Consider the following 11575-nt stretch of genomic DNA (forward strand, 5'->3'; position numbering starts at 1 on the left):
TCATCCTGTTACATGTTATATATATATATATATATATATATATATATATATATATATATATATATATATTGTAAATAATCATTAATTATAATTATATTGTTATCCATCATTCACAATCATAAATTAAGATTCAATTATAAAGTAGAGTGCTAGGAACCTATAGATTATTTTTTTTAGGTTTGCAATATAATGTTGCAGTAATAATTATATAATTAAAAAAATAAAAAATATTATTTATAAAGTAAAATTTAATTAAAAGTTAAAGGTTTGTTTTACAAGGTTTATAATAATCATATATAAATTAAAGAAATAGTAAAAAAAATAAATTAGATCAGAGACAAAACCTTCACTTGTTAATGCTACTTTCGGTTAAAGTAAAATTGAGTTAACCATTTAGATGGTGACCAAGTGGTAAGAGTTTGAGACTAAAAAGTTTGCTCCCTTTATGGTCTCAGGTTCAAGTCTTATAGTTGCTCATATGATGACCACTGAAAGCTTACATGGTCGTTAACTTTAGGGCGATGTACGCAAAAATTGACCCGAATACTCACACTAAACTAAAACAAAATTGAGTCAAAATTGAAAGTGTTATCCCTACTAACTTATTTATGATATTCCCAAAACAGACTATTAAATGAGAAAAAAATAGAAAAGATTACAATTAATAAATCAGATGTAATATAAAATATTTTTTTAAAATATTTTTTTATTTGTTTTTGATATCAGTATATTAAAAAAATATTTAAAAATTAAAGTATTAAATTAATAATATTTTTCTTAAAAACTAACACTTCCTGAGTCTAAAGTCGGTTACCAAACAGGGCAGTTTCTAATTTCTACATTCTAGACTCTGAGTAGTCACACGATACACCGTCGTCCAAACAGATCCTTTAAAAACTTGAAATGAAACAACCAACCAAGCACCCATTTCCCTTTCCCAACTGTCTCTCTCTACAAAATTCCAGGCAGACACTAAACCCTATTTAAACCCAGCAAACCCAAAAACAAAAGCAAACAAAATAAAAATAAAAATAAAAATAAAATTATATATGGCTTCCACAGTAGTTCGATCTCGCATTTTATCAATCATATCAAGAAACAATAAACCTAATCGCAGATTCTTTTGTTCAAATAAAGAACCCACCATCTCTTCTCAATCAACTATACCCGATCAATCTGCTGCGGCTGCGGCTGCGGCGGCGGCGGAGGAAGCACCGGCGCAGGCTGCGGGGATTCGGGAGAATAAGGCATGGAACTTTTTCAAGTATGGAATTATTGGCGCTCTCACTGGAGCCACTGCTTTTGCTGGATACGCTACTTACGGTTTGTTTTGAATTATATAAACAAAAAGTCCTCCTACTAGTATGTATATTTGAGTGTTTGAACTTGGCAATGCGGGAAAAAATAAAATAAAATAAATTCTACTATTTTTGGTGATGTTTCAGCCTACAGTTTGGATGAAGTGGAGGAGAAGACGAAAACTTTGCGAGAATCAGTAAACTATACTGCTAGTAATGACGCTTCCAATGTTGAGGTATCTCAGTAGTAAATTTGCTTGTAGGCATATAGTTGAGTTGATTTTATGTTTGCACCTACCTTTTCCAAGGAACGAGACATAAACAGATTCATATTTTTCTGTTCAGAAGTATCAAGGTTTGCTGTACTCCACAGTGATGACAGGTTTGCTCCTTCCTCCAATTGTTGCTCTTCTTCTTCTTCTTATTATTATTACATAAACAGTCTATTTTTGCCCCCCTTTTCATCTGCACATCCTAAGATTTTTGTTGCATCTTCAATAGGATTTTAGCTACCATTGTATTAAGTTCAATGCTCTATTCGCTTCCAAAGGTTGGTTTTATAAACACCCCATCAAGTGTTAATGACACTCCACTTCTCTCTGCCAAATTGTTTTTCATCAAAAGCTCTTAATTTCCTCCCCCGGACTGTAATTTGAGATTTTAAGATGGATTCTCTTAAATTACTTGTTATTGGATTTTTTTCTTTTCTTTTCGTGTTATTAAGACATGCCAATTAATTGCTGAAACATTCTGTACCTCTAGAATGTTGAAATACACAAGTCAGGACTAGCCATGGACAGAATGCTGCTTTTTTGGTAGTTAGGTTTTTGCATGTTTTCAGGCTGTTTCAGTGATTCTTTCATGCCTGTTTTAATGCAAGGTGACATTTACTCTCTCTAGTGATATCATTTGCTTTAGACTAATTTCATATGTCTGCCTACGATATTCCAGTTCCTGCTAAAGCGGTGGAACTTTACTTGGATCTGAGGAAGTTTCTGGAAGAACATGTCAAAGTGAGTGCAAATATTGTTATATGTGTTCCTCTACATCTTGGCTTCATGTTTTCCTTTATAAACCATGAACTCAATATGCTTTATGCAGGGTTTTACTGAACCAGCCTCAGATAAACTTCTTCCTGATTTGCATCCTGCTGAGCAACATGTTTTTACTCTTGTTTTAGATCTTAACGAGACAATAATTTATAGTGATTGGAAGGTAAGGCCTCTGCTGGAATTATGTATTGTCAAACATGTCTTAAGATTTTGCTCAATAACTTTAGATCTTGTATGCATGATTATATTACAGTCATTTGACATTTCTGTTCTGGTAAGTAAACTAAGATGGGACATTCCCTACGCCATTCTGGTCTCTGTATGTTCAGTGTATAAAATTATCCATGCTTGCAGTCTAATTTTTACTTTTATATGCACATAAGCTTTTTATCGAGTGAAACTGTAATGATAATATTCTCTGTTCCTCTGTGTGAAGCGCGACAGAGGCTGGCGAACATTCAAACGACCGGGAGTAGATGACTTCTTGCAACACCTTGGACGGTTCTATGAAATTGTTGTGTATTCGGATCAGCTAAGTATGGTAATGGAGATTCATTTTCTCCCATTTTGGATAATCTTTATAATCCATGATGCACTGTGATTATGAATTTTCTGTTTTGGAATTCTGCAGTATGTTGATCCTGTTGTTGAAAGGTTGGATACAAACCACTTTATCAGGTACAGGCTATCAAGGAGTGCTACCAGGTATCAGGATGGCAAACATTATAGAGTATGTCATATTTTCTTTTACATGCCTTTTATAGTTTATGTTATCTTTGAGATGCATTTCATTTAAGTGTGATGACTTGTTTTCCAGGTTTTGCAATTGTTCTCATTTTTACTCTGGCAATTGCTGCTTGTACATGATTGTCTGTTTCCTTGATTGTTTCTCTCTTTTTAAAAGTCAAAATTTCTTCTCTGCATGTGGCCTGGTGATGGCATTAGAGGTCCTCCATCTGGAAATGCTGTTTGGTTCTGGTTATGTTCTTGCTTGCTGAATTGTGTATAAGCATTAGGTTTAATTTTGCTATATTGGAGTTCATGAATTTTGCTATATTGGAGTTCATGACCATTCTTTAGAACGTTCAGTTAAATGAATTGGAGTTGCTTATCTGCAAAACTGAACCAGTATAATAAAATTCTGTAATCATGTTACAAATTCATCTCAAATTTTTTTTTTGTCAGCATGTTTTGTGACTTTTGACAGTTGCTTATCTGCAAAACTGAATCAGTTTGATAAAATTCTGTAATCATGTTACAAATTCATTTCTCAAAATATTTTTTTTATTTGTCAGCATGTTTTGTGACATTTGTCATTCCATTTCCCTTGGCATGTGTTTCTTAGTTCTGCATTGTTCGTCATCAATTTGATGCGGGTGACATGTAGAGGTTTCTTACAAACAGAATTTGCATCACTTCTAAGTCCTTTCAAGTATACTTTATTTGTGAGCTACAGTAACAATTGATCTTTACCAAACAGTCTGTAACATGGATTTGTTTAGCTGGTTACAATTCACTGCTATGCTGCTTGACTTTCTCTAAACCAGAAACTCTCATGTCTAAACGATCCCGAAGCCATGGATGTTAGTTGTCGTTGCTGATTAAAGTTTCATATCCTAGATGTGAAGCTACAAAAAGTTTCATATCCTAGATGTGAAGCCGCAAAGTTTGTGGATGTTTTAAAAGAATGCTTGAAATGGTGATTTGGAATGCAAATACAGATCATGGGGTTTAGAATTGTTGGCCTAATTATCATGAGGTATGCTTGGGCCAACCACACCTAGCAAACTGTGGTTGCAATCTTGAACTGCAATGCCGAAACCACACCCTAAGTATGAATTTGGAACTCAAAATTTGAAATTCTATCTTAGGTTCATAAGATTTAGATATAAACGAAGCCTTGAAGAAAGAAGGGGAAAAGGAAGTGATGCTCTAGTCCCTGGCACAAGTTCATGGGTGGGCTGGGTTCTGGATAGAGTCTTAATGAAAATGATATAGATATACCAATGACATGCTGTTAAGTGATCTAGGAATAACAGGATAAGAGTGGAAATCCACTGGAGTTAGGGCAGATATTTGGGCACAGTGGAGGCTTCCATTCAGCATGTCCAATTCATTAGCTAAATTTTGTGAAAAGCAGTCTATCATTGTGGATTTTGCAAAATCAGTGGTGTCTGGAAAGGTAAGTGAACCTTCTTAATTCCCATAGATCATATCAGCTGCTTTTCTACCATTTTGTAATTTGTATAGTTTCTGTGCTGCTACTTCTCAAAATGATTGCTTCCTTTAATGAAATGTGGTAATTCTGGCATGCCTTCTAAGCCTTTTGCTATTCTCAATTTCACTGCTGTGTATGAATTTTTGTGTTATTTTTACTGTGCTTTTGTGAATTCGAAAGCTGTATTTGATGTATGTTATTGTTTGCAGGATCTTTCAAAACTTAATAGAGATCCGGGCAAAATCCTCTATGTGAGTGGTCATGCATTTGAAAATTGCCTTCAGCCAGAAAATTGTGTCCCGATTAAGCCATTCAAGATCGATGAAACGGGTGATGTACCTCTGGATACAGCACTTTTGGATCTTATTCCGTTTCTTGAGTGTAAGTTGAATTTCCTTTCTGCAAGCACATATTATGGTCCATTTGATTGTCCTCATGGAATTGAAACAGTTATATTCTTGGATTTCATTGCATACAAGGTATTAACATTTTTCTTGAAGTATTACAGCCAAAACGAAGGCAAAAATATTATAACCCTTGCTGAAACTGAATAAACTGGGTTTATTTTATGAAGTGCAGAGACTCTTGAATACTTTTGGTTCTTCCATTTATAGAAGTTCACACACTGCGCCTGGAGTAAATCCCCAGGCTATTACCTTATTTCGATCATCATCAGAATTGTTTATTCATTTTAGTATTGTATAAAATGCATCCTGCTATTTTGGTTTTCACACAGATGTTGCTCGCAATAGTCCATCTGACATCAGAACAGTTTTGGCATCTTATGAAAGAAAGGATTTAGGAAAAGAGTTCCTTGAACGTTCTAAAGATTATCAGAGGTACTTTGCATTGTTGTCCGTTTAATTTTATTTTTGTTGAATATGTGAAATTCTATGCTGAGAAGCTGAGATACAATGTGAGATCTAAATTGAGCATGCACAATCTTATGTGTATGGCATTTTGATTTGAATTAAATGATGATACAGGCGAATGCAAGAACAAAGGCAGCAAGGCCGCCTCTGGCGTCGCTGAGGGCTCGAGGATAATGTAAAATGTAGTAGTAACTGAAGTTTTGGTAGACAGGGATATGAAGTGAAGATTTGCATTGAAGACATGAAAGAATATTTCACTAAAAAGTGGTTCCTTGTTAGAGCTAAGAATTGATGAAATTCCATTCCCTGCATAATTTTAATGCTGGACACAAGAAATTGTGAATTTTCATCCCTCTTCTTGGAATCATAATTCTAACTAAACTTTCTAGATTGGTGGAGAAATCAAGATTCCCTTTTTTTTTTCTAGTCCCCCCCCACTGTAAAAACACTCGGATGCATGCCACTGATTTTTCTAGTGTTGCAGCAATAACAGTCCACTTGCCAATCTAGTGTTTCAAGATGTGGCTTGAAGTTTGCAGAGAATGAGACATGATGATCCATTGGAGTTTGAAATGTGAGGTCTGTTGGTCACTCTCTTGTTTTTGTGAATTTCTGCTTTCCTTGGTATTAATAAAAGTAATAGGTAGGTAAAAAGTAAAAAGAAAGAAACAAGAAAAAAACCACAATCAAGGTTACGAATGTACTTCTTGGTGAAGACGGGTGGTTAAATAATTTTTTGTTGGGCGAGTATTGTTATTCCATCGAAGAAGGAAGTTGCCAACAAATGCGTGGATGGAATACAAATCTCTAACGAGAAATTTATCCACGATATGTTTCTGTAGATAATTTTGTTGGTATTTGAAATGCCTGCGAAAGTTTTTTCTACACACCGAAGAAATATTTGATTAGTTTTTTTTTTTTTACGGTGAATAAAATCAAAAAACTTATATATTTTTTTTTAAAAAATTATATCAATTTTTTTTAGATATAGCGTAATATTGTTTTATCACTCTACTTTTTTTTTTTATAATAAAAAAGTATAGTTTTCTTGATATAATTATTTTAGTCTCATAATTTATGTTGTGAATTTAATGGGCTCACTTAGATTTTTTTTTAAATTGTTCTTTTTTTTTTAATTTTGTACTTTGACAATGGATTGATTAGGAGCTAATTTTTGTATTTTTATATTTGTTTTCTATAGAGTAATCCCATTTTCATGGCTCGGGTTGCAGATTTAACCTCTTTATTTAAGTTTACTTGAGTCATTTTCTTTCAAGCCTTTTTTAAAATTGAATATTTTTTTTTTCACCCTTGATATTTGGTTTATTAGAATTGAGCTTTCTAATTTGTTTTAATTTGTGTTCTATGGGTTATTACAATCTCATGATTCAAGTCGAAGGTTCTGTAGGTTAACAAGGATTAGTCCTGGTCGATCCATTATATCATTGTTTAAAAAAAAAATTAAAAATTTATGTCGTCCAATATATCACAATCTCAATATTTTAAAAGTATTAATCATATAATTCTAGTTACCAGGTTAGAAGTTAATGAAATAAGTGACATTGCCATCTTAGAATCAAGAGTGTTTCTACTTTGAATGTCTATGTATAATTTTAGAATAAGTGAAAATATCATTGTTGTTATTCTCAATATAGTGTCAATCATATAATTTAGTTACCAAGTCAGAAGTTAATGAAATAAGTGACAATACCATCTTAGAATCAAGAGTGTTTCTACTTTGAATGTATATGTATAATTTTAGAATAAGTGAAAATATCATTGTTGTTATTCTTAATATAGTGTCAATCATATAATTTTAGTTACCAAGTCATAAGTTAATGAAAGAAGTGACAATACTATCTTAGAATCAAGAAATGTTTTCTACTTTGAAGGTGCGCGCACGCGCGTGTATATAACTAATAATATGAAACAACATTATTCTTAAATGTTGTCTTGAGATTGATTTATGTAGTTTGTTTTTATACACTAGTGCAAGATTGAGCTTTCATCGGCAAGACCAATCTTGTGACATAGATTTTTTACTAATAATATGAAACTTCTTAATTCTTTCTCTGTCTTAGATGTTGGTATGTCATGGATTTTCTTTACTTTGTCTTGGTCAATTTCTATTCTTGACTACTCACTCTGAAACCAACATTTTTCTTGTTTTTACTCCAAATATACATTTTGTGTGATTTAGTCTTAATTGAAACTTTCTCAACCTTTCAAACAACTTTATCAAAACTTGCACATGATATTATTCTTTCCTTGATTTAGCAAGTACATCATCCACATATACTTCCACTTTTTAATGCATCATATCATGGAATAAGGTGATCATTACCCTTTGAAAAGTGTCCCAAATATTCTTCAATCTAAATGACATTATCTTGTATTAGAAGATTCCCCACGACGTGATAAATGTAGTTTTCTCTTAGTTTTCCTCTACCAGTATAATATGATTGTATCTTGAAAACCCATCCATAAATGAATACATGATGCTTCTTACGGCATTGTCAACAAAGATATCTATACAAGGTAAATGGAAGTCTTCCTTTGTGCTTGCCTTATTTAGATCTTTTTAATCCACACATACCTTGATCCTATCGTTTTTCTTGAGAACCACAACTACATTAGCCACTCATTGAGAATAATGAACTACATCCAAGAATCTTACATCCCATTGCTTCTAAATTTCAGCCTACTTTGAGTATCATATTCGACCACATTTGTCTTGTCTTTTATTTAACCAGCTTGCTTCTTTCCTTCAAGGGAATCCAATGTACCATGATGTCAGTATCCGAACTGGGCATTATTTGAATAAGTCAAAGAAAAAACATCCTCATATTCTTGCAATAACAAGTCAAACCATCCATTTCCTCATCCGTAATAAGAGTACCAATCTTCAATTCTTTCTTATCTTGTTCGATACCCAAATTTATCACTTCTAGTTCTTCCTTGGCAGGTTTCCAAGATTTCTTAGATTTTTTAACCAACATGGTAAACTCTTTTATGCCCTTATCTTTCCATTCTTCATCACCCATTATAATTATAACTGTGTTATCAAAGTTTGACTAATTATTCTTAATGCAATGGGTTTGTGAATTGGTGAAAGATTCACTTTTAGAATTCTTGAAAGTATAAGGTATGCTCATGTAATTGTGTATTTGCATGAAAAAATAAAATGAAACAAAAACACATTTTGAACACAAGAAATGCATGATCTCATTGAGATAAAAGGCTCATTGACAAAAGAAAATATAATGGCATCATGAGCTAGATTGCAAACAAGACCATGAAAAGGTAAAAAAAAAAAAGAAAAAAGAAGCAAAACATAACATGACAAGACATCTTAGCAAGCATAGTCAAACAAAAACAATTACTTTTTGAATACAACAGGAACAAGCTTTATTTTTCAATTTTGATACACTTCCCCATTGATCAGCTTCTTCACAAAGGCTTTTACAAGAATTTCATTAATGGTGTGAACAAATAACTACGACAACATCTCATCCTCCACTTTGATCTTCATCTCCTTAATCTATTCCTTGTTCTCACATTCTAAAGCATTGATGTGGAGGCTTGCTATCTTTAACACTCTATCGCCATATCTAATCACTTGAGCAGGTTTTGGGAATATTGTTTAGGTTGGTGGGATTGTCAACTCCTTTTCTTCTGGCTCTCTTCCTTTAATTTTTGCCATTGTTGCTTTTTTCTTGATACTAGAAACTCGCTTATAGTCATCCTTCTTGACCTTATATACGAGTCCAAGTTTCTATTCAACAAATTTTAGTTTCATTAAATCAACTTATTTTGTCATTATGGTGTCAGCCCGAAAGGAATGCCATGTTTCAATAAGCTATTAACTATCATTCTTGTTGCTTCTGAAATCTTTGGCCTTCTCAACACCGTGTTCTTAGGAACCCACCCAACATTCATGATTTTAAAAGCATGGATATTCATATCCTTACAATCTTATGCCTCAAGGAGCGGTACAACCACATTTCTTATCGTGAAAACTGCTTCTTTAACATTGACAATTACCAACTTATTCATTATGTATTTCAATCATTGATGTAATGAGGAAGATACTGATCCAACCACATGGGTCCAAGATCTTCATAACAACATATTATAGGACTGATGAATATTCATTACTTGTAGTGTCACTAATAACACTTGCGGCCCCTACATATAACTCTATTTCTAAAGTTCTAATTATTTGTCTTGGTGAGTTGTCATATGCCCTTGGCATCATGATACTTGGCCTCGTATATGATTCATCGACGAACATCTCCCTTAACATGTATCTTGGTAGCACATTCAATATCAGACCATTATTGATCAATACGTTACATATCAGGACATCTTTGCATCGTACTGCGATGATATATAATTGTTTATTATGTCGAGTACCAACGAGGTCCAACTCATTTTTGGTGAAGTACATATAATTTGAGGCCTAGATTTTACCTACCAGGTGCTTCATGGTTTCTTAGTTGATATCTTGAGGCACATATGCCTCGTTTAGCACCTTCTGCAGAGCCTTCCAATATTGTACTGAACTCAAAATCAAAGATAACATCGATATTTTAGCAAGAGTTTTCTTGAGCTGCTCAACGATGCTTGACACGATCAAATTGATATTTTATCCCAAGTGCAGGAGTGACAAAGTATATTACTCGTTAAGACCGGGGTCGATCCACATGGAGGTCAACTATATAAATTGCAAATAATAATAATAATAATAATAATAATAATAATAAAACAACAAATTAAATAGAACTTTGAGATGTGAGATTAATGTGAGGATTAAACAATGATAAAAATAATTGTTAAGGTTAGAGGATTTACTAATGGTATTAGAAATAAGTATAATATAAACTCTTTTTATTACTCAATTGAAAACCACATACAAAGGAGGTTCCAATCAGATGATTTATCCTTAATAGTTCATTATAAATTCTTAATATGATCTTATTAATTATCTTATTTTAGTAACACCATACTTTTAAATATTGTCAGGAATTCATGATGTTAACCTATGTTAACAACAAATCAAGTTCCTCTCATAACAACGATGTCGGTCAAAGACTATGAAGGATCATGCATTTATTATACCAAGTGTTATACAACATAAACCTAAATTAATCATTTAACAAGCAATGTATTAAGAATTAGTAAGATAAAAAGATAAGACATATTAATAACAAACTTTCTTGAATATAAATATTGAAGTCCATGTTGAGTTTATATTATACATATTCTAACATTATTAGTGAAACCTTTTCACCTTGAAAATATTAACTTAATTAGACATAATGAAAAAGAAGAATATAGATAAACAAGATAAGAACATAATTTTGATATAAGTTAACTAAGAATGCGTTTGGGAACGCGGTGCAAACTGCATTTCCAAAAAATTCAATTTTTTTTGCTAAAATTTAATATGATTTGTATGTTTTGGATCGTTTTGATGTGCTGATGTCAAAAATAATTTTTTAAAAAAATAAAAAAACATCATTGGCATGCATTTTGGCACAAAAAGTTAGTTGAAAAGCAACTGTTACCATATTGCCAAACACTCTCTAAGAGTAGTAAAGGAAATGAAAAGCATAAATAAAAGATTAATAAAACTTCAACATTATAAAGAGAGAAATCAAGAAAATGATCTTGATCTGAAAACCAAGATGTCTAAATGTATGGAAAATACCTCCTTTTATAGGCTAAAAAGAACTATTTATTTGGTAATTAACTATTGAATTAGTGGCCAACTAATGACTTAGTGAACTTGGTGGTTTAGGTATGAATTTGTTTTTGGACGAAATGACAAATTTCATAATCAGAATTTGACAAAGTGGTATTTACGAAAGTTAAGGAATCTGTATCAGCTTTTCCCTGAAAGAAAAATAAGCTCATTTGCACTTCTAGAACTCGAGATATGATCTAAACACTGAACTAATCAATGCTATACTTACTATGTTTCACCAGCTTCATGAATTTATTAGTCTCTTCCTTAGTGACATGCCTATTTACTTCTTCCAACAGGTTAACTACCTCTTTCCCCCTATCTTTCCTTTGTTTCTCAAGTTCTTTCGAGATACAACACCTCCAACTGCGAGTTAAGCTTCCGAA

At 32.6% G+C, this 11575-nt stretch overlaps 1 protein-coding gene across 3 annotated transcripts; it reads left to right on the plus strand.

Moving 5' to 3' along the window:
- The first annotated feature begins 912 nt into the window (after positions 1-912).
- Positions 913-5945, plus strand: LOC133703009 (mitochondrial import inner membrane translocase subunit TIM50-like). Of its 3 annotated transcripts, XM_062127390.1 has the most exons (10): positions 915-1323; positions 1446-1534; positions 1644-1680; positions 2250-2311; positions 2400-2513; positions 2787-2891; positions 2982-3080; positions 4778-4949; positions 5305-5407; positions 5555-5945. In XM_062127390.1, the coding sequence occupies exons 1-10, from the start codon at positions 1050-1052 to the stop codon at positions 5598-5600; spliced, it is 1101 nt and encodes a 366-aa protein (XP_061983374.1). In that variant the 5' UTR covers positions 915-1049; the 3' UTR covers positions 5601-5945. The 3 variants fall into 3 exon arrangements, 1 of the variants encoding a protein (XP_061983374.1); XR_009843818.1 differs by having other exon boundaries at positions 913-1323; positions 1647-1680; positions 4778-5407; positions 5555-5601; XR_009843817.1 differs by having other exon boundaries at positions 914-1323; positions 4778-5407; positions 5555-5601.
- Positions 5946-11575: the final 5630 nt, after the last annotated feature.

This window comes from Populus nigra, chromosome 9, assembly GCF_951802175.1.
Source record: "Populus nigra chromosome 9, ddPopNigr1.1, whole genome shotgun sequence".
NCBI classification, from domain to species: Eukaryota; Viridiplantae; Streptophyta; class Magnoliopsida; order Malpighiales; family Salicaceae; genus Populus; species Populus nigra.

What these genes read in the sequence shown, in the direction of transcription:
- LOC133703009 (XM_062127390.1), top strand. Translation starts at nt 1,050, where the DNA reads ATGGCTTCCACAGTAGTTCGATCTCGCATTTTATCAATCATATCAAGA. An exon ending in TTCTGGAAGAACATGTCAAA is followed by an intron (nt 2,312 to 2,399) that starts GTGAGTGCAAAT and finishes TGCTTTATGCAG; the next exon opens with GGTTTTACTGAACCAGCCTC. An exon ending in CGTTCTAAAGATTATCAGAG is followed by an intron (nt 5,408 to 5,554) that starts GTACTTTGCATT and finishes ATGATGATACAG; the next exon opens with GCGAATGCAAGAACAAAGGC.